We start from the raw sequence: 27,302 nt of genomic DNA on the forward strand, positions 1-27,302 counted from the left end.
TTGTTTGATGGCAGTGATACTGTGGCCGCACAACGCCTCTAGTACCCTCAGAAACCAATCTCCAACCACAAATGTTACCAGCAGCCCTATGTCAGTATCCATGTTGCTGAGGAATTGGTTTCTTCACACTTGGTGCAGTTGCAGTTGTCCAGTTTTCAGACCAGCACACATTGCTTTCCCCTGTTTTGGGAGGTTAATGCAGGTATCATTTCAATACTCCATTTTAATATCATTTTATATTACACTCTACCGTAAATAAAGAAACGTTCTCTAATGAAGTCTGGAAACTGTACTGCAATGGTGTAGTCAAGATTGGAAATAAGAACTGAAGCAGTAGCTTCTCAAGAGAGTTGAGACAGAGTCCTCTGCCTTCTGTGAAGTTTCTGGTAAAAGGCAGTTGTATAAAAGTGTGTTTCATCGGTGATTATAATTGGAGATGAAATGTGGGGGCACCACATTTGGTTCAAGAAATCATTCTCCTCATTTTTAGCCCTACTGAATTTGTGAGGTCTTACAAAAGTGGAGCATATGAGATTAAATAAAGAACAGAAAATAAAAAAAAAAAAAGGTGCAGAAACAGAAGGAAAAACATGGTCCCAAAGAGAAAAGGATTTCCCACAGTCCGATGTATCTGAGCTCCCCTGGTGAACAGGACAACTATTGACTGAACAGTTTCCTATCACAGAAGTTATGTGCGTTTTACCTTTCTTTTTCAAATCAACAACACTTCAGAGTTCCAGAGCATGAAATTCTTTTTTAATCAATAGAAAATTTTATGTGGAAAAAAATCCCAGCCTTGCACACATTGTGTCATGCTATGAGAGTATTAACATACGGTTATGAGCTTTTTTAAAAAGAAAATTACCACACTAAGCTGTGTGTGTCTGCCTGAGAATATGCACCATAGCCTTTCATTAATTACATCCAAAATACAGTCCTGTAACACTGTATGTGTCTAACCCTGTGCGGGCACAGGAGTCGCTTAACTGTATCTGTATTACGATTTAGAATATAAAATAGCACACAATTTACTTCATATCTTTTGATGTGCAAAAAGAAGGTATGGTGGCATATAATGATTAGTCTGTTGTACTATATATAATAGACTGCCAGGCAGAGATGAAGCTGATGGCTGGCATCCTGTTCTCACAATGTGCTGTCTGAGGGATGCTCTCGTTCTGAAATCCTGCAAAGTGCATATATGTGTAAGCAGTGGTTTTAGACACCTCAGCTGCTGCAACTGTGTGGTTCACCAGTCATCTATTTTAAAAAAATGTCTGGCTTTATTTACTTTTGTAGGAAACATCCATTAAAAGTGAAAGCAATTAACAAAAGGTGCTCCTGAACTAATGCCCTCCAGCTAGAACAATTTCAAGACTTACTTTTAGAAAGAACTGGTATAATTATGGGCAGAAGTTTGGCCATGAGGTATAAAATTTCGCTTTCAGCATATGATAAATTTAGCAGAAATTACTGAAGGAGACTAGGCCCGTCTTTGTAGGGACAGAGGCTTTGCCAAAAGTGCCTGCTCAGGCAACCTGCGGAAGAGCCTTTCACAGCATCTAACTTTGAGCGCCCAAACCAGAAGCAGGGACCACACTTCCCCACCGTCCTTCTAGGAAACGCGGTGACGTTCTTTGGCATTCCATTGTCTCGGATCAGCTCAGTGACGGGCAGGAAAGCCCAGCGATGTGACGCCTGACACCGCGCTGGAGAGGAGGAGCAGGTGGGAACAGATCCTGGGAACAAGGAGGTGCCTTCGATCAGCATTACCCTGAGGGGGGGAGCACGGAGCAAAACCCGCGGGCGCCCGGCCGTGCGGGACGCGCCGTGCCGGCGCGAGGTGACCCGTGAGACTGGGCCGGTGCCTCTGCGCTCCAGCGAGAGCGGCACAAAGCGGCACCAGGAAACCCCTCCGAGAGCGACTGCTGTGGGAACCCCTGGTGCGAGGCGCGGGGAGTCGCGCACCCTGCCGCCCCGCGGGCGCCGGGCTTGGCTGGGGCTGGGCCGGAGGCGAGGCCTCTCGCCCTTCACAGGTGGCGGCGGCAGGCGGACGGGCCGGCGGGGCCGGCACTCCCGGGACGACGCGGCGCTGCGCCACTGGCGCCGCAGGGGCGGGGGCGTGCGGCGGGAGGGGGCGGCACCGCGGCGCGCGGGGAGGCGGCAGCCGCCGCCCGCTGTAACCGCCGCCCTGAGGCGACTCGGCCCCGCCCCCGGGGCGGAGCGGCCAATGAGGCGCCGGGAGGCGGGGCCGGCGGGGCCCGGCATTTAGCTCATGCGCGGCGGCGATCCCGCCCTTTCGGCTTGAGCGGCAGCGGCGTTTCTTCCCCGGCGGCTCCGGCGCGGCGCGAACATGGCGGACCAGGCCATCTCCTTCCTCAAGGACTTTCTGGCGGGCGGCGTCGCCGCTGCCATCAGCAAGACTGCGGTGGCGCCCATCGAGCGGGTCAAGCTCTTGCTTCAGGTCAGCGGCGCGGCCGGGCCCGGCGGCAGCGGGGAGCGGGGGCAGCGCGTCGCCTTCCCCCCCGGGGGCGCCCGCCGTGGCCCGCGCGGGCCGGGCCGGCCGGGGGGCGGAGGGCGGTCGCCGCCCCCTCCCCCGTGGCGCGGAACAAAAGGCGCGCGCGAGGCGGCGGCCCGGCGGGGAGGTCACGTGGGCGGCGGGCGCCCGCGGCGGCGAGGAAGCCGGTTCCGCTATGCCGGGCGCGGCGGGGGCGGGCCGGGGGAGGGGGGAGGAGGGGCGAGGGGGCGGCTCCCGGTGTCACTTCCTCCCGTCCCGCTCCTGGCGCCGGGCGCGTAGAGGGCGAAGCGGGGGGCGGGGGGGAGGGTGGCAGCGCGCCGCCATCTTGGTGACCTTCACGTGACGGCGCGGCCGAGCAGCGCATTGGCCGGGCGGGCGGGGCGGGGCCGGGCCTGCCGGCGGCGCGCGGTGCCTCGCGTGACCCCTGCGGGCGGGGCGGGGCGCGCGGCCGCCCGGCGCCCCAAGGTGACTCGCGTGACCTTCGCGGTGGTCCCGGCCTCGCCCTCGCCGCGGGGGCCGCCGGCCTCCGCTCCGCCGCTCGCCCCCCTCCCGACGGCTGGAAGTCGTGTCGGCGCCATGCGGCTCGCGCAGGCGCCCCCTCCGCCCGCAGGCCGCCCCCGGCAGTGAGGGCAGCCGGCCCGAGGTAGTCCCGGCCCTCACGTACGTGTCCGGTGGTTGCCATTGTTCCTCACGGCTGACCCTTGGTGTCTTGGCAAGCCCTGAGCTCTGAAGAAGCTGAGAAGCGGCTTGAAGCCTTTTCCTGGTTCTTAGGATTGTAACTAGATCTCCCCTATCAGGGGTTCTTGCTTCACATATAGTTTCTGGTTTTGTGTCGGCAAAACCTAAACTTTTAGTTCTTGAGAGTTAACTCGTTAATGCTCGAGTTCTTTAGTCTTCACTAAAATGTGAATATATGACAGGTCGTCTTAGTCTTAAGATTCAGGGAGCTTTTCTTCTTTGTTTTTTCCTTGGAAGATTGCTGTTGCATCTGGTTTATCATGGTTAACAGAGGCTTAATCTCTGTGCACAAGAATGATCAGGCATTCAGACTTAACTCCTTGTTTTATAGTAGCAGCCCAGCTTTAGTGCAGGCCTGTCAAGACATATAGTCAAAATATATATATTTTTTTTTTGTAGGTACAACATGCAAGTAAGCAAATTGCCGCTGATAAGCAGTACAAGGGTATCATCGATTGTGTAGTCCGTATTCCAAAGGAACAAGGAGTGCTGTCTTTCTGGCGAGGAAACTTGGCAAATGTCATCAGATACTTCCCAACTCAGGCTCTCAACTTTGCCTTCAAGGATAAGTATAAGCAGGTGTTCTTGGGAGGTGTAGACAAGCACACTCAATTCTGGAGATATTTTGCTGGTAACCTGGCTTCTGGTGGTGCAGCTGGAGCCACATCCCTCTGCTTTGTCTACCCCTTGGATTTTGCAAGAACCCGTTTGGCTGCTGATGTTGGAAAAGCTGGTGCAGACAGAGAATTCTCTGGTCTTGGGGACTGTCTAGTCAAAATCACCAAGTCTGATGGTCTGCGTGGCTTGTATCAGGGGTTCAATGTTTCTGTGCAAGGCATCATCATCTATAGAGCTGCCTACTTTGGGATCTATGATACAGCAAAAGGTAACACTTCAGAGGGGATCTGATAAACCTGTTTTCAGAATTGTATTGTCTGTGGCCGTTCTTAGATGTTACTCTGTGTCTGTGTAGTAACTGTGTCATTATGGATGTGGAAGGGGATACTGGTGTCAACATCAGTGACACTGCAGTGTTCAGGACAAAACTCAGGCATGTGTTGGTGGCAGCAGGCTGCTTTAAAATGCTCCTGGTTATGTACTTAAAGGAGTTTCTCCTAATGCCAGCAAAGCATGCTGGTAACCATACACAATTCTAAGTTCCTATTTGTTCTGTGTGTTACTGTTGTTATATTGGACCGATTCAAGTGTGTTTAGCAGAATGGGATTGGGCGGTGCTTTTGCAAAGCACGTGTTTGAGCTTGACATTCGGGCACAGAGGTCATTGATACGAGCTTATAGTCTAATATAATTCACAGGGACGGTAACTTAATTTAGTGACATTCATTTCTAAAAGGAATAGTTAAGATTTCTTCTCAGGACAATCTGAAAGAATCCTGGTGCTTAAATGTTAACCTGTTTTCTTTACTGAGAAGAATATCCTCTGAATTTCCTTAAATGTTTTTTATATTCCTTTAGCATGTTTAAAGTTTATCAAGTGTCTTGTGGTAACGTCAAAGTATGGCTTCACAATGTTTCATAATAGTTTGTCTAGTAAAGCAGCTGTCATACAGTGAGTGAACGGGAGGAGGATGTACAAGATAAAAAGCTAATTACTTTTTTCATTGCAGGCATGCTCCCAGACCCCAGAAATACTCATATTGTTATCAGTTGGATGATTGCCCAGACGGTGACTGCTGTGGCTGGTGTGGTCTCCTATCCTTTTGATACAGTGCGGCGTAGAATGATGATGCAGTCAGGACGCAAAGGAGGTAGGCTGTTCATTTGTGCAGTTCTTTAACTGAGGTGCACTTCTTTTTCCCAATAGTCATCCCTCAGCACGTCCAGTTCCTTGTTCCGTAAATCTGACTTAAACTATATTACATTTCAATGATATGAGGAAACACAGTAAGGCTCAACTTGTGTTTGTCAGGAATTATGCTGAGGACTTTTCTTTATAGAACAGGAGAGGGACAAACAGACTGCCTGTTTGCAATGACAGATTAACTGAAGGCAATTAGGGGACAGTATAATTGCCAAAAAGAAGGCTTAACATTTTTTGTGACTTGGCTTTTAGTAACTAGCCAGGCAGATAGAAAGCATTTCTATTGCCTGAACTACTAAGTGTTGTGTTACTGTCTTAAAATGTGGTTTGGGACATCACAGAGTAGCTAGAGGAGTGAAATGGGGCAGTTGTTAAAGACATCTTGGATACAATTACAGGAGTTAAATTACTCTTTGCTCTTTTTCTACAGCTGATATCATGTATTCTGGAACAATTGACTGCTGGAGGAAGATTGCAAGGGATGAGGGAGGAAAGGCGTTCTTCAAGGGTGCATGGTCAAATGTTCTCAGAGGCATGGGGGGTGCTTTTGTGCTTGTGTTGTATGATGAATTCAAGAAAGTCATTTAAACAGCCTAACTAGAGTTGGAAATCAAGTTGAGCAGATCATGTAGAATAACTACCATTATGGACCATTGACCTTCAAGAAATTCCTGTGAGTCTTATTTATCGGAGCCAGATGATATTTGTAGATGGGGCTAGAAACTGACATAGAGGACTGATCCATTTCTCAGTAACATGCATGAAGACACTGAATCTGGCAATTCAGTGTGGTGTTTTTTCTTTTCCAGCATTGAGGAATGAGTGGCGTTGGTTCTGGGTCCAAACTGGCTGGGTCCAATTTAGGCAGAAAGAATTGTTTGCCTGTGGATCAGTCCCCGGTTTCAAGTCCTATCTTCTAGGACCATAAAATTGTATTTGAAAGTACTTGCTAACAAATCATGTTCTTTTCCACTTGTACTGAAGCACTATGTACCATTTTGCACAGCTGAACATCTAGCAATTTTGTTCTTAAATTGGGGCATTCTGCTGTAAAACAATAAACATACTTACTCTGTCTGTGTTGAGATTATTATATGAAAGCTTTGGGAAAGCCTCTTCTGTTTGAAAACTTGTTTCAGATAATGGTTCCTCTGATACACTGCACTCTGTAACAGAATAAGCTTGATTTTTATTTTTTTTTTAATAATTGAATGTGAGAACTTGGTGGGGTTGGGGAAGCATGGGCTATACTAATAGAAACCACTCCCATTCTTTGTGCCTGATAGTGTATGATGGGCTGCTGCAAGTGGCTTTTTGCATGATTCTTAGAAACTGATTTGGAACTTTTCATATCATTTAATACAGATTTTTTTCTGTTGTAGTACTAGGAGAACCCAAAGTCCCAAAGACAGTCCGAAAGTACTTGCCCTTTGTAAAACAGCTTAAAATGAAATAATTTTTTAAAAAATAATGTAGAAAGCAACATGGCATTCATGCAAAAACCCAGGAACCTGGTAAATGCCTTCAACTTCTGAGTAACCGATGTATTGTATTCTTGCTGCTGATTGAAGTTACTGTTTGGCCTGATCTGTAGCAGCGGTCAGTACCTCTGTGGAAGGTGAATTTAATCTGAAATGAGGTTCATTCTAAGAGGTGAAGCTGATGGGGTGTGTGAGGAGGAGTATGTGTTTCTGTGTAGCTGTAAAATAAAGAACAAGGTAGGTCAGCCTTCAATACAAACTGGCTGATGACTAGTTCTGAAGATTGTGAGAAGACCAAAATCAGACTGAATAATTTCTCATACTGCCATTTGAGATAATGTAGTATCTCTGTGCTGTTCTTCATATGTGTGTAATCTTAATTTTTGTACTTTGTAATCTGCAAAGACATGGTAGGGAGACCAGTAAAGGAAAACAAGGTGTTCATCTTCCAATCATGGTTTTTAAGAACTCTCCCTATATTTTGAGAAGGAAACCATGTCGCTGTATGAGTCACTGAAGGCTGACTGAGCTGTCGAGTTCTTTTGTGTGCCTTCTGAGGTTGCTATTCAAGATGAAGTATTTAAATTAACTGCTTGGCTTTGGCTGATTATTATCTTCCTCTCAAAACATAATTTACCTTTTTTTCTTTCACTCTTGCACAAGCACTGCTTTCAACATCTGAATGTGAATGCAAGTACATTGCACAGCTACTTTGTATACAGGCTGATAGCAAACTTCATGTACCTACTGCGGGTGGTTTTATCCTGTTCAGTAATGGTAGCTCCCTTTGTGGTGCAGGCAGGTCACTTGATGTTGACATTGCCAATCAACTTGCTGTTTCAGTTAGAATTACATTGGGGGGGGCGGGGGGGGGAGAATTTTTGTCTACGTAATTGCTTAGGTTTATTTTCTGCATGAGTGGCTTGAAAGGTAGAGATAATAACGATAGGATACCTCACATAACCTCACAGTAAGTGTATGGTGGCCCAGGCATGACTATTACTTGAGCAACCCCTGAAAGGGGGAGGGTGTTTTTCACCCTACCTCCCTCCTCTCTTCAGAACTAGGTTTTAACCAGAAGAAATAGGAAAAATAAATCAATGCAAGTGTAGGTGTGTTTTTAAGTGGGACTGCAATTTACCTATGCTGTGTGTTCAGCATGTACTAGTTGGTGTTCTTTTTTTTTTTTTTTTTTCATTTTATGGCTTCCCTTAGTCATGCAGCAGCAATTTTCAATATGTGATTATGCAGTGTGGGAACATAAGAGGCAAACAATAAATGAGACTTTTAAAAAAGGCATTTGTTTTCTGCCTTATTGAAATACTTGTTGAAATTTATTTATTTTGAAAAATGCTTTTAACAGGAAAAGATCTGGAATTTGTGTAAGAAAATTCTGGCATTGAATCCTATATTGTTTTTAAAAGGCATTAGAAATGGGGCTTGCACACTTTGAAGGGAACAAAGAAAATGCATTGGCATTGGTATGAGGAAATATTTACATTTAAAATCCAGTTCCTAAATCATTGCAGGTTTCATTCCAGTTCTCACAGCTGTTACATTGGGGTGGGGTTTTTTAAGATTTAATTAATATCTGTTGAGCTAAGTCCGTATTAATATTGCAGAGGTTCACATTTGCACTGGAAGTACTGAGCTCATGAAATGGCTGACTGGCAGCCCAGCACTAGTTACTTTTGGCAAGTGTCATTTTATTTCCCAACTTCTGTTTTGCATAAAGTCTATTGAATATACTCTTGACAATTCGGTATTGCTAGTTGTAAGGCAATTTTAAACATTTTAGATAGCTAGTTTCTGCTTAAGAAAATACTCTGTTTAAAAAAAGTTAAGCTGGGAAAATTAACAACTGTGGCATTACTAAGTAGTTCTCTCATCCTATAGGAAACCATTATATTCAGAGGAAAGAAGCATCATAATGAACATGGGAAATAACTTTCTTCTGTGTTGTGGATGAGACGGCTTGTCTCACATTGCAAAGAAAATCTCAGCAAGGTTTAAGCAAGTCTTCACAGTAGATGTTTGCAGAAAGGCTTAGCTGCCATGTATTATTTCTCTGAACAAAGGGAAAAGAACAAATTCTTATTTTCTCCACTTTTTTGCCTCTGCTCCATTTTAGGTGGATTTTTATGGGACAAATACTTTTATAGGTGTTTATATTAATTTCTAGTCTGGTTTGAAGTACTTGTCAGGAAGATCCATGATTTTGTTTCATGTTGGGGAGTCCAAGTGTGTTTTCTGTTTGGAAAGTTAGGTCATCTCTTCAACTATAGTTATTTCCTCGGTACAGCTTTTTTTTGGTAGATTGATGTATTCTGTCTAAACAGAAAGAAAATTCTCTGTGGCTTATTTCACATTAGAGTCACTGATGATCAGAGAACATTTCTAAATGTTAAATACAACAGTACCAAAGCCACCTCATCTTGCTGTTTTAATACACTAGAAATGTCTGCAAAGCAGGACAAAACCATTTTAAGGACAGTTAAGGATTGCTTGACTTGTAACATGTATGATCGTAGCAGCCATTTGTCAGGGGAAGGAAAAAGAATAAAAGATTGAAATGCTGGACCACCTTAACTGAGACAATAGAATAAATTTATTCAGTAACTATTGCTGGAATTTTCCATATGTAGGCATTAACTACACTTGCAGAGAAATAATTTTGAATGCTATCATATGGTCTTACATTGCTCAACCTACAGTTCTACAGGAGTGGAAGTTGTTAGGCAGGATTGTAGTACAGATACAGTGCTTGGGGCTTAAAATACTCAGGGGAGTGTAAGAGGGATAGTACTGGCTGAAGCAGGGAGCAGAAGCAAGCTTGCTGTCAGATTGAGGGTATGTTACAGAACATCAAACCAGGATGTCTTGGTGGGGAATTTTGTCTGGGATTAGTAAACACTGCAGGGCTTTGTGGCCATGGTATTTTGTGCTACTCAGCCATTCTCCAAGGAAAACAATGCATCTGCACACAGAGGGTGTCTTGCAAGTTCTTGGAATGTATTTAATTCAGGAAAAGGGCAAAACAGAGTATTAAAATAGTTGAGAATGAGGGTGAGGAAATCATTTGGGGTGAGAATAACCATAAAGTAAGGAAGATTAGTAAAATAAAATGGATTAGAGGAATGCAAGGTGTCTGAGGCCCTGAGTGAATTGGTTGGTAGGATCTTAGCCACAGCAAATAGGAAAACTGGCAGTTCTTCAACACAAGTGTTAAAGATACACGTGCAAACTTGGAGCAGGAAGGTTAAGATTGTAAATCATTAGGTTTTTCAGTGATCTAAGTGGAAGTTGTGTTGTGAAACAGGATAAAAAGAAAATGTGTAAGGTGGTCATTGAGTAAGTAGGAACAAAATAAGGAAATACGAGCTTTAAAAAGATGTGATTAGCAAAGAACATTACAGGTTTCAAAATAACTCGTACATATTAGCACTAAATGCCAGGAGGATAGTCCTGGTATTCAATGGAGGAGAGCTCTCCTGAAATAACTTATTTGTGCTTTATTGGCTGCTTTGAAGTATTACACCATTCAATCAGTGTTAAAGATACCTGAGTGTGGAGAGAAGAGGCAAAATAAAACTAGGCTTTAAGACTAGATTATAATAGCCAAAGAAGAGTCTAGAAACTGTTCGGACACATCAGAGACTTAAAACTTATCTTCACAGTGCCTGTTGGCAGGTATGAGGCAACCTGAGCTGAGGGCTTCACTTGAACTCCAACAGTGACTGCTGAAAAGTTGCTGCCTGCGTGGAAGTGCCCGTGCCACCGTTTACAAAACCACATCCACAAATGCTTCTGGGTTGTAGTGGAGCGATTTGAGTAATTCTGGTAGTATATGCACAGGAATTTGGAAGCCCCTCAAGTTTAGTAAAAGCAAGCGATTGGGGAGTCTGCAATTTTTGAAAGGCTGCTTGCGGCTTTACTACCAATTACTATTTGATAACATGATGGACTATGGACTGCTGCTGCTCTGTAGCCTTAGCTCTGACAGACTGATACGAAGTGAGATATAAGGTATTTATGACTTAAGGTGTATGAGGAAACTTATTGCTACCTGCCTTCTATTAAAGCCAAAGATGGTAGGACCAAAGACAGGTCAGTCAGGACAATGTGCTGGTATATAGTTACTAAAACTAGAGAGTTTTAGTAGCTTTGTAAAGAGTTGAAGGAAAATTTCTGTCATTTTTGAAAGCCTAATTGAAAAGGGTAGTGTGGTCCACTGAAATGTAGGCAATAAACAACTAGCCTGATTTATTGATTTAACCTACATCTTTGCATTAGCCAGCTGATACAAAGCATTCCTCCACTGTGCAGACACTATACAAGCCACTGTTCAAACGAACAAATCGAAAGAGAAGCATGAATGGTTTGAAGCCTGGTTGTCATGATGTGAAGAAAGACTGGAAAAGTTAGTTGCTGTTGACAGTGTGTAAGATACTGTAAACAGGAAAGGAGTAAGGATGAGAAGTAATTGCTTTTAAGTGCCATAAAACAGGCTATTAAAAAGCTTTCTAAAAATAAGGTTAATTAAACATTAGAATACACTGCATAGGGATGCTACAGAATATATGTCGAAAACAATTTGCACAAAACATCGAAACTGTCATAGTTAATCCTATGCTGAAGCAAAGAGGCAGGCTAATTAAGCTGTTGAGACTTTTCGGCCCTGTTGATTTTCATGATTCAAGGCAACATGATTTTTACATGGGTATCGGTCAAACTTAAAAAAATATATATTCACATTGTATTATGATCATTGATATTTGAAAATGCTAATGAAAATGCTTCCTCGCAGGTTATTTTCAAAGTATGAACAGCAACCTAGCAAAACCAGTAGACACAGAAATTACCAGTCTCACTAAGTGATAACTCTAGTCTTAAAATATGGCTACAGATACATACAGGATAATCACTGGTCTCAGCACGGGCATAGAGCATTTATGGTTTCAAAACAGCGTACTTTGCATGAGAGCAAATTAGTTTTCAATGGATCAAATTTAACACTTAACTTTATATGCCAGTTCTTCTAATGTTTGGCCTATCGTGGTTTATAGTTAACAAATTTGACTGAATTGAAAAGAAAGCATACCTGCATATCTTCATCTGTTGATGCATTGAATTTGTCTCTTGGTTGTGGTACAGGAGAAAATATGGTCTTGAAACTGCAATATCTTTGGGTAGAAAATGAGATTATGAAGAAGTTTAAAATACTGGTAATATAACTTACACAAACATTTTGTGTTGTACCTTAGAGACCTTTTTTTACTTTCAAGATTTAATACCTATTGCTCTACAAATCACTAAATGAGAAGTAAAATATTTTTAGTGTAGACTGGTGGGTAACTGTTTTTACATTTACCACTTAGGTAACTAAAATTTATTTTGTGATGAGAGTCACAGTAAATACTTTATTAAACAATGACTTTCAATAAATCACATGACATAACTTTCTTCTACCACTAAGAAGTTTTATCAAAATAATGACATGTTCATTTGTCTGGATTCCCTCTTGTCTGGTACTGTGTGAAGCCAATGGCTTCAAAGCTTAAAAGTAAGAACAGAAGTGCTTTTGGAGGATCTGGTGGAATCAATCACTTACTAACTTTAATATCCTTTCCTCCTTTTTCACGTGTACTGATTTTGCCTACCAAAGTGCCATCCACAACACTACTGGTAATAATACTTCATGACATTGATAATCAGATTATTTAAGTTTGTAGGTAGGAAGGTAGGAGAAAGGAGGAATGTGTTCCATAGAAATAATACTCTATCAATAATTTCTGCATCAATAAGGTTCATTTACCTTTTGAAAAGACAATATTGGAGCAGTGTCACTGAGATTGTTCCAAGTGATATCAGAAATAAAATCACAAAAATAAAGTAATCTTTCCCTTGACCTGAAACATCCAAGAGAGAGAAATCTCTTAGCATGCCAAAATGCTGCCTGTGTGACTGTCATGAATGCAAATTTCGCCTGATTTTTTTGAATAATCTAAAGGACTTCAACTTGACTTTTTACAGGACCTTGTAAAAAAGTTCAGGTACGCTTGATGCATTTTAAACCATTTCAAACATTTAAAACGTGGAGAATTTAAAAAAAAAAAAAAAAAAAAAAAGAGAATAAGAAACAGAAGGAAATGAATAACAGAGAAAAAGTGGTGGAACTGTAAAAAGATTGTTGAGGAAAGGGTAAAAAGGAAGATGTGGAAGGAAGGGGATAATATCCATGGCAAAAACTTAAGCAACTAAAAGGCAGCCTCAGAACTTCAGAACGAAGACAAGACTGTGTCTCTCTCAGCCTGTTTCTGTAGCCCTGGTATCTGAGTAACTGCTGCCTTCACAATTCCAACTAATCAAAGGCTGGTATCAGCCTTCATTGCCAGCTTCCCATAGTACTGGAGCTTTTCCTCCACATTAATAATTTCCACCTGGTTCCTTCCATGTTACTGGGTAACAATTAAGATTCATATCTGTGAATGTTAGGGAGAAAGGTAGGCAAACAAGGTAATACTGAAAAAAACCCCCAAAAAATCACAATCTTACCAAACTCAATGGGCTCACTCCATTCCCCCCAGTTTGAGCTTACAGGACAGTTTTTTCCTTTTGCTCTGATTTTCAGAATGTATTTTTTTTTCTCATTGTAATTTTGGAATTCATATCTGTAGTTCCTTACCTAAAATCAAAGCAAAGCAATCAGACTGTTCATTTCACCCCATAGGCAAATACTAATAAAATTTGGGTTTTGATTTCCTGATACAGTTTCTATAAATAACAAATTCATATGATTTTGTAGGTGTGTACTAGTTAAACATTCTTCTCCCCAAATTTAAAACCATGATAAATCAGTTCATCCTGCCACTAAATCTGGGGTTTTTTTAAGTTTAAAATTGGATTTTGAAGTTTATTGGATTTAAAATTTATTTTATTATGCTTTAAGGACACTTTTTTTCTCCTGTCCTTGTTTATGGATACTAAAAAAAACAGGACAGAAAGCTGAAACTGGAGAAGTACCCTGTAAATTCACCTTGCAACCTTTACAGGGATTAACCATGCAAATACGCCTTGGAAGGTGTCTGTCTTTGCTAAACAGACTTAATGTTTTGAGACAATCCAATAACAGATATGTATTATCTGGGCTCATGATAAATTATATGAAGTCTGGAATCTGCCAAGCCTACGGTGATTCCAGGTTTGAGGAACACTCGTGTGTCAGGGGAAGACTGACAGTGTATTAATGTCCACATGTTTTGAAGATCTCAGCATTCCCTCTGTCTAGCTGTCCTGAACTACAACTACAGTGGTATTTTTCCACCAAGAGATACAAAAAGAGAATGTTTCCAATTTTTATTAAGCAGAATGTCACATCTGTCTTAAGCAAAATATATTTGTGCAATAAATGGAAAGTATGAAGTTTTGTGAAATGTATGGAAAATGCTGCCTAGTGTGAGCTGTCCCATCCAAAAGAGACATACTAAGTTTACACATAAGGATATCGCAGGAACATATTTTTTTGAGTTTTCATTGTTGTGTTAATACAAAAACTATAGATCTAGAAGTCAGTATATTTTATATAATGGTATTTATATGCTTAAGTGGGCAAAAGCACAAATTTGAATATGACAAGAATACCTACTCTAACAGGAGGATCCTTTTTCTCTTCTTTGGGTTCATCCTGCAAACCAAAGACAAATCTTAATTTTTACTGTTCTCTTGTCAAATAATCAAATATTTCTTCCTCTTTTGTTCTCATTTTCTTGCTTATAAACATCATAAGTAATTTTAAACTGAAAAATCAATTGGATATTTTGCTCTAGTAATATCCCAGAATATAGCACTTTATTCAGGGTTTTCCGTTTTAGAAAAGGAAGGAAACATGGATTATTTATCAGTGGTTGTGAGAAGTATTTGCCTTGAAGGGCATATTTGTTCTATGCGTTCTCATCCAGCAGAAGTATATCCAAATTATGCAAGCAATCAAATTATCCTCCAAACACAGCAGATCTGGAAGCTGTGATTTCACAATAATAGTATGATAACATGGTACAAAAAATTGATGTGAACAGCAAATTTATCCTCCTTACAGTCAAAGTCTCTGTTAGGCATCTGAGGAATCCATACTCAGGGGCCTTCCTCAAAATACTGTGAAGAGTTACTTACACATCCCATAAAATCAAAATCTAATTAACTAGAATCAAACATTGACCTGGATCAAAGAACCTGAAAATTTTGAAAAAAGGTAAGTTAAAAAATGAGTGAACAAAATCAACAGCAATAATTTTTTGCAAGGATGGCAGAAAACAATGAAAAGCTGAGTTCTTGGAAACATCTATCATATGTAATGTCAGAAAGATAGCTGACATTATGGAAAAGTCAGAAAGATGTTATTGGATGGAATGTCTCATTTCAGAAAATACACCTGCTATGCATGTTGCATTATAAAGTAGACTAATATTTCCCCATTACTCATTGTCAGCTGATCTCTTTCGACTTAGGACACAATGGAAGTCATCATACCATGCTGTGAATGGGGAAGGTGCAAATGAGTTACTTAAGCTTTACATGTGCAGTGCCATTTTAGCTGTGTTACCTCTGATGGCCCCTCATGAAAGGTGTGAGTTATATCTGCCATCTCCATGTAGGTACCTCTAGTACCTTCAGTACCTCTAAGGGGAATGAGTACCTGACCTACTGCTCAGCACATGAAGCCCTGGATGTGCATTGACTGTTACGGGATATCTGTGCTCCTTTGCAAACAGCTACATTAAGGTGTCTCAGTCTTTGAGATGAATTTCACAGCCAAATGTAGGAATCTACTGAACTCCACCCATTCTTGTGGTACGGAAAAGAAGAGGCAATATGTATCTGATAATGTGTTGTGATAATATTGCTTAAGTCATATGTTGTAACCTATATCTTTATGTAAAACATTCTAATTATTTCACACAAGATCTTACTGTCAATTTATACCAGCCAGCTGGAAAGCTATGTGTACTGCAATTGCTCCCTGAAACAGATACCAAGGTATCCCAGGGATGGGGAGGAAGAGTGATATTTCTTGCCTCCTTGTCAAACTTCTGGGCTTAAAGAATTTTCCTTCCATTTGTCCTTAGGGGTGTTGAAATCAGGCCTTTTAGGCACGGAGATCTGTGGAAGAGGATTTGACACCTCAGCCTCTCTGCTCCATCATACTTGATGAAAACCAGACAAACCTCAGCTATAGTAAAGCACACACTCTGTGTTGTTCTATACTTTTCCTGTGGTCGCTAGGGTAAGTTGACAGTGCTCTTTCTATAACATGGAAGACATCTCAACTCACTTTGGTGCATGGATGTTTATATCTGATATAGCCATTTTAGGTTCCTCTCTTATAGCCAACAGAACGAAAGAAGCAGTTTAGGGACACAATTTGCCTGGCATCTACCTTGGAAGGAGATGGGTAACACCAAACCTGACTGCAGAGAGAGTAGATGGTATCTCACTGAGAAGGAAACACATCCATTGCAGATATCTACCCTGGACCTATGTGAACTTTCCTTTGAGTTGCTGGTATCTAATTTTTCAGAAGAGTGGCTTCTATTTCAGTGCTGTTTTTGGAAGGGAGGTTTTGATAGAAACTGCGTAGACAGAGGGGGGTTGGGTTGGCTCAGCCAGGCTCCAGGGAAAGGACAGCATCTGAAGGAAGGCTGCCAGAGGGCAACAGACAGTGGCAGAGTGGTGGAGAAGAAGTATGGAGGCTGAGGGGGTCAGAACAGTCTCGTGTGTTGAAATTGAGGGGCAGCTGTGAGATTTCCAGCACCTGCAAAATGCTGTCAGAGTGGCTGAAGCTGGGGTGCCCTGGGAAGCAGGGCGAGCATGGGGGGCCCTGGCCTGGGCTGGAGGCTGCCACCAGGGCAGCCCCCTGTTGCAGATTGCAAGCTGCCATCTCCTGTGAGATGTGTTCATGCAAGAAAGCACCTCAGGTGCTCTCCCAGTCTTTGGACAGAGACCCCTCATAACATTTCCCTGCTCTCCTCTGTTTTTCTGCTTTGCACCTCTGATTAGTTTGAATTAAGCTGTGGGATCCAAGACCAGCAGAACTGGAGCAGGAGGACACCACAGCTTATGAGAGAAGTTAATAAATAAAGGAAACAGAAGTTTCCACATTATAGATATGCATGTATTTAGGTATGGTGCCAAAACCAAATAAATAAATTGTTTTTACCTTTTTCTGTATGCTAATTTCATACTGAAAACACTTTGCATGTTCCATATGACTTCTAAGGGGTGGTTGCCATGTTATTATGCAACCTGCTGAATCTCTAGTACAATTGACAGTGACATTTAATGGAGGAGTGAGAATTTCTGGAAAGAAATAAAATAATTAATGTAGACATGGTCAGTAATCAGCTACAACTTGTGTTCATAGCAAAATACATGTGAAGTTGAGGCAACTGATATACAACTGATGTCAATGAATGTTATCTAGTAAACATGAGTAAAATATATTAGCAAAATGGGAATATATTACTTCAGTTGTTGGACATCTGAAGTAATTGAAGTTCATGTAGAAAAAGTAGGAAGGATTTTGTGTAATTCAGTAGTACAATCAGGAGAGTGCCATTTTCTTCTATGTCTAAATTTCATGTTGGCAATTTCTATAGGTAAAAAGATGGAAGTTTCTCTGTGTTTGGTATTATTCCTGTAGAAGATCAAGTCATCTGAAATCATCTGAATATACTTGACTATGTGTAACCTAAGTGTCTAACCCCTATAGTCAGAAGAGACCTCATCAGTACTGCCCATGATGTCTGCAAAGCAGTTTGACACACCATTGGGCAGGTGTGCTTGTCTGAATAGCTCTGGGCGTTGCAGCCTGCATCAGCTTCAGGCAGGAGTTGGTCTTACACTGGGCATTTCAGACCACACAGGACACCCAGGAGGACCCTGGTCTCTGGACCACAGGGACTGGACCACATCTGCAAGCCTTGTGGATGCCTCAAGTGTCTGAGGGTGTCTCAAATGGCACTAGAGGCATGTTTTTAGGCAACTGAATACTGTCCCAGATCTCTATTGGAGCTTAAACACCTAGTTTACACAAAGCTACCCACATATTTAAATAATGCAGTCTTAATTTGCAAGTTGAAACTTCCCTCTGGTTTTAGGACATGTAGATCTTGTGGCTCACAGAGAGGTGTGGAAATAAAGATTGGCAAAATGAGCCCATCAGAAAGGTGGCCTTGAAAGATTAACCACTGTAGTTCATCACTTGGATTCTGTGGATATGTTCACATCACTTCTCTAAGAAGTTATTTCAGGGTACCTCTGCCTTTGCTTGTTTTAGTTAATTTTTGGAACTATATTCGGTCAGCTATCAGGAGCAAAGTCTGTCCTGCAGTGCAGGATCCTGCAATGGCTACAAACATTTTATTCTTTTTTTATTTTCAGAGAAACATTCCCCACTTCCTTATTTCATAAAACAGTAATAAAATAAAAATATTCACTCACCAATTTTATATAGTTCAATGTACTCATCATAGAACTGGATCAAGGAGTCTTTGCTAGACCCATTCACCAGGAAGTAAGCTCCTGTATTTATCATCACATTTTGGAATCTACATCCCGTGTTTCTGCCATTTTCATCTTTAATGTAAAACTCACATTCCATCATATCATTGTCCCTGTATATAGCAAGGTATTTTAGTTACACTAAAACTGGGCAGTGTGATGTGTCAAATGAGAATTCAGACTTTCCTAGACTCAAGCAGACCTACTTACCTCGAGTTCTGCCAGTAGAGAAAATATTGGGTATCTCCTGGAGCATCCCTGCCTGCCTGCCAAGTGCACTTCATGAGGGAAATGTTATAAATCACACAGGAGAAGTTTTCAATGGCTGACGCATTCATGCCTGCAAACACAGGAATATCCGTGATGAGGAAAAATCGTGTGACTGCTCCAAGCTGGAGGATCTTGTACATGCTTAGATGTGTTAGACATCTGCAATTCCAGCTGATTATTGCTTGAGTTAGGAATGACAGCTGGGAGGAAGCTGAACTCTCATCCTATTTTGACTGTCTCTGATATGTGAAACCTGGGAGCAAGTAGAGCGTTCAACAGGTAAAGGGAGGCACATTGTCTTTTAACACCATCCTTCGTGCTACAGAGAGTAGTATCTCTCCTTTTGCAATTAGTGCCCAGGAATCCACTCCTGTTTACACACAGCATTTAAAAAGCTTGGACTTTTAAAAGTAAGGTTGGGCTTTTTTCTGCCTGCCAATCAAACAGCTATACCTTTCTACCCTGATGCAGGCAACAGTGCCTTGACCTCTTCCTTTTCTGGAGGACATTGAAGAGGGAACTTCATTTCTTTGGAACCTCCCTTGTGGCTCAGCTGTGCAGACATGCTCAGCCTCCGTCTCTCTTCTCCTTCAGCCAATTTTCAGCTTCTTTTTGTGATGTGTCCCAACTTCAGCGAAAGGGTGGAGGCTTCCTCTACCACTGCCTCCAGCCCCCAATATTGAGGGCATCCTGGGAAGCAAGGGGGAATCCCCTGGGGAATCTGCATGCCTGGAGGCTAAGGGCACCTGGGGAGGAACACTAAAAGCAAGAGGTTTCAGGAGGCACTGTGTCCTGGCTTATATTTTGAGGGTCACCATGAGAGTGTTTCCTCTGTCAAGTCCCTAGGAAGAGATGAGTTTCCTGCTTTCTCTGCTCAGATATAAACAAGCTGCTAATCTTGTCATCTCTTGTCAAGTCTGAAATAGCCCAGTTCTGCACAGATGCAGGAGCACTGGTGACTGGGCAACTTTAGTGGAGGAGAACTCTGACTTGAGATGGAAGAGGAAAATGGGCTGTAAAACTTCAGATTTGGAATTATGAATTTAGGATCTGCCTAAATCCCACTTGAATAACTTCCATATGTCAGAATATCTTTGTAAACAGTTGCCTCAGTTTCATGGGTGCACAGCAGCTGAGGGAGCACACATGTCTGTGAATGTGTGAGCAGCAGAAGTAGGGAGGTGATAGTCCCCTGTACTCTGCACTGGTGAGGCCACACCTGGAGTATCGTGTCCAGTTTTAGGCACCTCAATACGAGAGAGATATCGAGGTGCTGGAGTGAGTGCAGAGGAGGGCAACGAAGCTGGCGATGGGCCTGGAGAACAGATCCTATGAGGAGTGATTGAAGGAGCTGGGACTGTTCAGTTTGAGGAGGAGAAGGCTGAGGGGAGACCTCATCACTCTCTTCAACTACCTGAAAGGGCATTGTAGAGAGGTTGGTGCTGGTCTCTTCTCACAGGTGATTAGTGATAGAACAAGAGGGAACGGCTTTAAACTGCAACAGGGGAGGTTCAGACTGGGCATTAGGAAAAAATTTTCACAGAAAGAATGGTCAGACAGTGGAATAGGCTGCCCAGGGAGGTGGTGGAGTCACCATCCCTGGATGTGTGTAAGGGTGTTTTGTAAGAGATGTTGAGAGATATGGTGTCGGGAAGAACTTTGTAGAGTAGGGCTGATGGTTGGACTCGATCATCCCAAGGGTCTTTTCCAACCTGAATGATTCTGTGATTCTACGTGTGTGTGTGTGTGTGTGTGTGTGCGCATGTGAATGTGCACACCAGGGCCAGATTAGGAGATTTCTATGTTCAGTTTACCTCTAGCTGCTTATCACTGGCATTTTCTTTCCTCTCCTCCCATTTTATGAGCTTCACTGATCTGGAGACTGTGCCTTAGCTAGCTCTATGGTCTGGCTCCTGACAAACTCACCAGCAGCCCAGCAGAAAAACATTTAATAAAGAAATGGACACTAACATCTTAATTTGTAAGCCAGAACAGTTATTTAAATCCACCCTCAAACCACTCTAATTTAGTGGCATTTTGGAGCCCTAGTATGAAAGAGAATAATGCAATTACTGATACATTTGTAGTAATGCATGTCTTGCAGAATTGTGGGACCATTCATTATAGAGCAAATTATTTTAGCAGATCTGCAAAAGATCATTTTAAGTAGTTAACTACTGTGTAAGGAATTGTTTTCTAAGGCAATGTTTACCTTTAAAAATTGCAAATGGAGAAAACCTTACCCAGACTATAGACATTACCTCCAGGGATAAAGGTGCAGTTCTTTGAGATGTTTGTGTTTGGCACTTCAATGATAAAGAATACCCCTTTGTGCAGAGACATGTCTTGTTCCATTGGATACCTGCATAGTGGACTATTCACCTGAAAAAAAAAAAAAAAAAAAGAGTTGATATTTTATTTCTCTGTTTTTCCTCTACTGGTGTTTGATGATGGTGGCTGTGGAAGTGCAACTCAAAAATTCAGTTCGTAGGGCCAAAATCTTGCCTGTATATGTTTGTGTTTTAGGCTCAAGAGCAAACTCTGTCCTGTACCACTTGAGGATGATGTAGGGGCTGAGTGATCAAAACCAGAACTACACAAAAAAGTTTGCAGCTCAGAAGTTGGATGCTACACTAGTGTGCAACTATTAGAGAAGGCTAATAATACCCCAGTGGCATAACAGAAGATGGTTAATAAATAGAGGAACCACAATAGAATTTAGTCAAAAGATTAAGCAAAATAGAAGTCCTCGTCTGACCTCCCCAGGGGTCAGAAAGGTGTCTACAGTATTACACTCATAATCTTCAGTAAAGGTGTGATGTGTTTTTGTAATATGTATTTCTAATTAAGGCATTGGCTTTGCTAGGCTAAATAAGCTATCTGTATCTCTCTGTCAAGCTTTCTACTTTTCTCTTTGGATAATGTGCGTTTATAACACAACCTGTGCTACAGGCATGATCCAGTTTACTGGGAAACAAGGAAAGAACTTGAGATAATGAAAATCCATGGCAATGTTTGGGGAATTAATTTTTTTAATTCAGAAGGTCTCTTGCTCTGTCTCTAAATTCTCTAGGAGTCTCAATCTCACAGCCCCTTTTTTCAGCAGCTATTTCCCTATTCATGATTCAACATAGGTACAGTTCAGCCTATCACTTCCTTTCCATTTTGGAACCAGAACTTCAGTTCTGTGGTATGCACAGGGTGCTCCTCCTGCAGCAAATGCACCCAGGCATTGGTGATGGCTTCCCACAGCCCCTGACAGATCAAGCTATAGACTGCAAAAAATCACTGATCAGATTTTACCTGCAACTGATTCATTTTTTCAAAGTAATTGTAATTGATAAATGGTAAACGTGTGATTATTTATCTCAACGAATATCAAGTTTACCTTTATGTCTATATTTTCCATGTTCCTGTTTATGATGGTACATTTGTACTCAGAGAAGTTCTTGCTGCTCTCCCAGTTCAATCTCATTTTTCTCCAGTTCATTTTCACATTTGTAATAGGTGATTCTTGTGCCCCTGCTGCAAGTGTTACAGAATCAGTTCAGTAAAAATACGCTATTGTTTCTGTTGAATGCAGAGGATAGTATCTGTCAGGCCTAACATGATAATTGCCAAATTAATTACATATATCTCTGATAAATGAAGAATTAAACTCTGTTTCTCAGGTTATATCTGCAAAAATGTACTTACACCCCATACACTGGATGTCAGCATGCAAGGGATGAAATAGCAGCATACACCACCAAATCATACAAATGAGTCCAAGAATATCAAACATCTTTTCTTCTCTGGAAAGTGAGAATGAAATCCTCAGGGAAAAACAAGAAAAGAAAAACAAAACAAAACAAAACAAAACAATTATGCCAAAGTGTACTTTGGTTTCTGCAAACTTTTTCTTTTTTTTTTTTTCATTGAAAGAGTCAAAGATGCTGTCTAATTCACCCCTAGAAAAAAAATCTTTAAAAAAACCAAGCAGAGGGTATGCATCAGGACATCTGGCAGGCACCTCTTCTTTGAAAGAACTGAACAGACTCACTACTGTCTATTACAACACAGCAGTTTGAGATAGAGAGGCCACGGACTCTCATTATATGTACAGTCATGCTCAGTGAATGATACATACACTGTATTTGGTGCAGAGACCATGATTTAGGATTACTGTTGTCCCACATATCTATCCTAACCATACCATCAGAAAGTCAGGTTTTCTTGCTTTCTGATCCTGTGAACATCACTGCAGATTTTCCTACTCGATGCTCCAGCTTCTGCTGCAAAGCGAGCATTTAGACTGGTTTTCAACCATTTGTTGAAGGCATCTTTTGGGAAATGGGTGGTCTGGCTTTTGGTTGTGTCAGGCTGTGGATGACTCACTTCTTTTTGAATGCTCTGTTAAAGCCAGCATCACTGCACCAGGCATGTTCAGAGCCTGTACCTACTCCTGCAGCATATGTTAGGAGTGCATGGAAGATGTCTGTGAGATCTGAACTAAGCAAAGCAGGAAGAGAAAGGTCTCAATCTCTGTCAAGTTTTAGCAGGAATTAAACGCTGACCTGCTTACCTTTATTTTGACTATGGCAAATCTACAGTCTTTCTTCAAAGTCTTTTGGGACTTATTTCAAGATTTCATGTAGTAAGGACTTAATAGCCCTTAAAATAATACTTAGAGCAATGCCCGGAATCATTTCTCATTCTTTTCCTGGAGGCCAAGATCAAAGCTGACTGTGGACATATCGTTGGTTTTGCATATGTTATTTACCAATTTAGTGCTATTTTCTATCATCTTTTCATTTTCTGACCACAGATCAGCTAAGAACAGCTTTCCATTCAGAAAGATACCTTAGGAGCCGGAATTTTGATGGGACCTTTCCAAAGGCTATTTGGCACTGGATAGCCCTGGTTTCAGCTGCTTTTCCATTGTCCTGAATATCCCAAATAGCAGCATTTACCATAAACTTGATGACACTTCTGTCAGTTCCTGACTAACCTAAACGAATTTTTTATTTTTATATGTTGTCCCCCACATCTCACCTCTTTTCATGGAAATATACTAACATTAGTATATTCCATAATACTAGTATATATTAATATATACTAAAGGATCCCAATTGTTAGGTGTAGTTTGCTGTATCTCACTATTAAAGATGATAATTTTTTCTACACTTTCCTTGCTATCATCATAGAATTGTTTGGGTTGGAGGGCACCTTAAGGATTATCTATGGGCAGAGGCACCTTCCACTAGATCAGGTTGCTCAAAGCCCCATCCAACCCAGCCTTGAACACTTCCAGGGAGGGGGCAGCCACAACTGCTCTGGGCAAATTGTTCCAGTGCCTCACCTTCCTCACAGTAAAGAATTTCTTCCTTATGTGTAATCTAAATCTACCCTCTTTCAGTTTAAAATGGTTACCCCTTGTCCTATCACTACATTCCCTGATACAGAGTCCCTCCCCATCTTTTCTGTCTCCCCAGAGCCTTCTCTTCTTCAGACTGAACAACCCCAACTGTCTCAGCCTGTCCTCATAAGGGAGGTGCTCCAGCCCCCGATCATCTTCATGGCCCTCTTCTGAACTCACTCCAACAGGTCTATGTCCTTCCTATGTCAGGGACCCCAAAGCGGAACACAGTGCTCCAGGTGGGGTCTCATGAGAGCAGAGTATAGGGGAGAATCACATTTTCCATGTGCCCTAGCATAGTTTCCAGGAGAATTCGCTCCATGACCTTGCTGGGCACAGAGGTGAGACTGACTGTCCTATAGTTCCCTGGGTCTTTTTTATGTCCCTTTTTAAAAATGGAGTTATCTTTCCCTTTTTTTTAGTCAGCAGGAACTTCACTGCACTACTACGACTTCTCAAATATGATAGAGAGTGGCATAGCTACTTCATCTGCCAGTTCCCTCAGGACCTGCAGATGCATCTCATCAGGTGCCATGGACTTTTGCACCTTCAAGTTCCTTAGATGGTCTAGAACCTGATCTTCTTCTGCAGTGGGCTGTTCTTCATTCTCCCAGTCCCTGACTTTGCCTCCTGTGACTTGGCCAGTGCGGCTGGAGCCCTTGGTGGTGAAGACTGAGGCAAAAAAGTTGTTGAGTACCCCAGCCTTCTCCATTTCCCAGATAACTGGGTTTCTCATTTCCTTCCGGAGAGAGCTGATATACCTATAGAAGCTTTTCTTGTTGCTCTTGATGTCCCTGGCCAGATTTAATTCCATCAGAGCTTTGGCCTTCCTAACCTGATCCCTGGCTGCTCAGACAGTTTCTCTGTATTCGTTCCAGGCTTTCTATCTTTGCTTCCACTGTCTGTAGGCTTCCTTTTTATGTTTAAGCTTGTCAAGAACCTACTTGTTCATCCATGCACACCTCCTGGCATTTTTACCTGACTTTTTTACTCTTTGTTGGAATGCATAGCTTCTGAGCTTGGAGAAGGTGACCCTTGAATACTAACCAGCTTTCTTGAGCCCTTCTTCTCTCCAGGGCTTTATCCCATGGTACTCTGCCAAGCAGATCCCTGAATAGGCCAAAGTCTACTCTCCTGAAGTCGAGGATAGTGAGCTGCTTGTGCTCCCTTCTCGCAGCCCTAAGGATCTTGAACTCCACAATTCATGTTATTATTTGTTTTGTGTTCAGAAATTTTTGAATCTTACTATGGACATTAATAAACTTTGAAGATATCTGCTTTGTAATTAAAATAAGATGCTAGCTCATAGAACTACATTCATAATAATTTTAAACTAAAATCAATGTTGTGATATACAACTGAACTTGGGCTATAAAATATACTTGAGAGGACAGGAAAAAATGCTTAGAGCTATTTTAGAGAATGTGACTCTCAAGTCTTTGAGAGAATGAATAATTACAAACAGTATACACCTGCTGATGGGGGTTAGAAAATAGAGAAGGGGATTGAGAGACTGGCTTGGTGGGCACCCAGTGACCAGACAAGGTCACACCACCACAGTAATGTTTTCCTGTTTGCTATCACAAATGACTCTCCACTTTTAAAACTAGATTAACTCCCTCTGTTCTTAGAGGTTTACATCCCTCACCCCAGAAAAGTCTACTATAATTTTTTTCTTGTTGCAGTGTCAGAAGCCAAGGAGTCAGATTTTATAGATCACTGTAGGAAATTTAAATTACTAAGGAAGTGTGAGTACCTGCAAAGGGTGAATCCACATTCATTTACATGGTGTGGAGCTCTTATCAAACACATCTGTGTCTTAGGTACCATTTTCCTTTTCTCAGAGGAAGTTAAAACCCTTTGTAACAGATTTCTCTATTCCCATAATTTGTTTTTCTGTTGGTTTTTTGGTTTGGTTTGGTTTTGTTTTGTTTTGTTTTCTACAAGAAGAAGCAGCAGCGTTGATTAATAGGTTTTTTGTTTGAGTATATTTTAGTAGTGTAACTTCCTAGTAGCAAATTTTTTGATTTTATGTCTAGGTTTAATTCTAAGACTGTGAGGCAAACTCTTACAAACTCATGAGAAAGAGGAACATGGTAATATTTTGTTACTTGTCTGAAATTCTATACTCGTTTTTATGGTCATTTCAGAGTGCTGATTCCAGACTGACTCCATCTGTGGTGAAAGCAAAAAGCCAGCCAGAACATCCAAGCAAGCTGGAATATTCTTGAATATTTCCAGGAGGCACATCACATTTCATGGAAAATGTCTTGATGTGACCTGTCCATTGTGGACTTCAGGAATCAAGCAGGACACAGTGTCAGGGTTGCAACAGAGACAGACTATTCACTGTAGCCTGATTCTTCTCTGCTTATCTTTTGCAGCATCAATCTTTTCTTTGTAAATTATCATGCTACATTAAGGATGTGGCCACAGCTGCTGAGAAGTGATATTGAAGAATCTTAAGTACAACCAGTATGGAGGACGGACTGTGAAATGCTTTGTGAGATATTGGTCTCAACAGCAATTACCCCAGTAATGCACATAGGAACCTCGAGACGTCCTGTCCTTCTAGACTGTCCCTTTTCATATAACCATAATTTTCTCCATTTTTGGCCATCTGTTCAGTCACTTTTAATCTTTTGTCTTTCTTTCTGCATCCTATGTTCCTTTTCAGGCACTTGTTTTCCTATTCTCTGTGAACTGTCTGCTCACCTTTTCTTTATAGTCTTTTCTTTATTCTTGTTGTCTCCCTCTTCTGCTTTCATGACTCCTCTGCTTTCAAAGTCTCCCTCAGGTTTCCTACACATGACAGTCCCATACTGATAGCACTCTTTACGTTGTCTCATGGAAATGCTTGTTTGGAGCACTGCTGAAGGAGTCATCTGCACCTTGACTGCTTAGAGGGGTACTTCCTGGCACCATTGCCTCCAGGCTCTGGACATGTCATTGTCAGTGGGAATATCAGGGCCTGTAAGCATTCACTTTCCTCAGAAGAAATGGCCATTTCCATTGACCACAGTACTAAGAGAGTTTGCTTCCCGGAGGATTTGAGTTTCACAGATGACTGACTTTTAAAACAAATTGCACAAGAAAGGTTTAGTGTTGGATTGTGCCTATGTTCTCTCTATCACCTCAGCTAAATGTACTAACACATAGCCAGGTTCCCTGTCTTTCTCTGACCTGCAGGAGCTGTGGTGAGACCTAAGCCATTTACCTGACCAATCCATACCTTCTGCCCAGTGGCCAGGCAAATGGCTCCAGCACGACATCTGTAGGAACTTGATGCCTCCAGGACCTCCCCCCTCTCTCAGGCTGGTCTTCTGCAGAGTGATGTGGTAAAGCTCCCTCTGCTCTGAACAGACCTCAGGACTGAAGGCATCAGAGGGAACACATACTTATGTCAAAATGTTTGGAAGTGTTTTTTGGAGGATCAGATTGGAAGAAGCATACATATTCTCATGTAAGTAGTATTTCCTCATATTCCATTAATATAGGAGGTAATATAGAATCTGTGAG

At 41.9% G+C, this 27,302-nt stretch overlaps 2 protein-coding genes across 2 annotated transcripts; one reads left to right on the forward strand and one right to left on the reverse strand.

Annotated features, from left to right (window-relative positions):
- The first annotated feature begins 2,286 nt into the window (after positions 1 to 2,286).
- SLC25A6 (solute carrier family 25 member 6) lies at positions 2,287 to 6,155 on the forward strand. Its single transcript, XM_074907947.1, has 4 exons — positions 2,287 to 2,464; positions 3,656 to 4,142; positions 4,885 to 5,025; positions 5,509 to 6,155. Exons 1-4 carry the CDS (start codon positions 2,354 to 2,356, stop codon positions 5,664 to 5,666), a joined length of 897 nt encoding a protein of 298 aa, XP_074764048.1. The 5' UTR covers positions 2,287 to 2,353; the 3' UTR covers positions 5,667 to 6,155.
- A 1,554-nt stretch (positions 6,156 to 7,709) lies between these two features.
- LOC141961200 (granulocyte-macrophage colony-stimulating factor receptor subunit alpha-like) lies at positions 7,710 to 22,169 on the reverse strand. The gene is made up of 11 exons (XM_074907933.1): positions 22,082 to 22,169; positions 21,774 to 21,910; positions 20,647 to 20,767; positions 18,326 to 18,455; positions 18,056 to 18,228; positions 16,773 to 16,912; positions 14,205 to 14,243; positions 13,115 to 13,244; positions 12,375 to 12,468; positions 11,661 to 11,742; positions 7,710 to 8,890 (listed from the first exon to the last, which is right to left on the reverse strand). The coding sequence occupies exons 1-11, from the start codon at positions 22,167 to 22,169 to the stop codon at positions 8,822 to 8,824; spliced, it is 1,203 nt and encodes a 400-aa protein (XP_074764034.1). The 3' UTR covers positions 7,710 to 8,821.
- Positions 22,170 to 27,302: the final 5,133 nt, after the last annotated feature.

Source organism: Athene noctua, chromosome 1, assembly GCF_965140245.1.
Source record: "Athene noctua chromosome 1, bAthNoc1.hap1.1, whole genome shotgun sequence".
Taxonomy (NCBI): Eukaryota; Metazoa; Chordata; class Aves; order Strigiformes; family Strigidae; genus Athene; species Athene noctua.

Coding starts and splice junctions, on each gene's coding strand:
- SLC25A6 (XM_074907947.1), top strand. CDS start 2,354: ATGGCGGACCAGGCCATCTCCTTCCTCAAGGACTTTCTGGCGGGCGGC. Junction 2,465..3,655: donor GGGTCAAGCTCTTGCTTCAG/GTCAGCGGCGCG, acceptor TTTTTTTTGTAG/GTACAACATGCAAGTAAGCA. Junction 5,026..5,508: donor GCAGTCAGGACGCAAAGGAG/GTAGGCTGTTCA, acceptor CTTTTTCTACAG/CTGATATCATGTATTCTGGA.
- LOC141961200 (XM_074907933.1), bottom strand. CDS start 22,169: ATGTTTGATATTCTTGGACTCATTTGTATGATTTGGTGGTGTATGCTG. Junction 18,456..20,646: donor CTGCACCTTTATCCCTGGAG/GTAATGTCTATA, acceptor CTGTGTTTGCAG/GCATGAATGCGTCAGCCATT. Junction 8,891..11,660: donor CAACAGATGAAGATATGCAG/GTATGCTTTCTT, acceptor CTTTCTGTTTAG/ACAGAATACATCAATCTACC.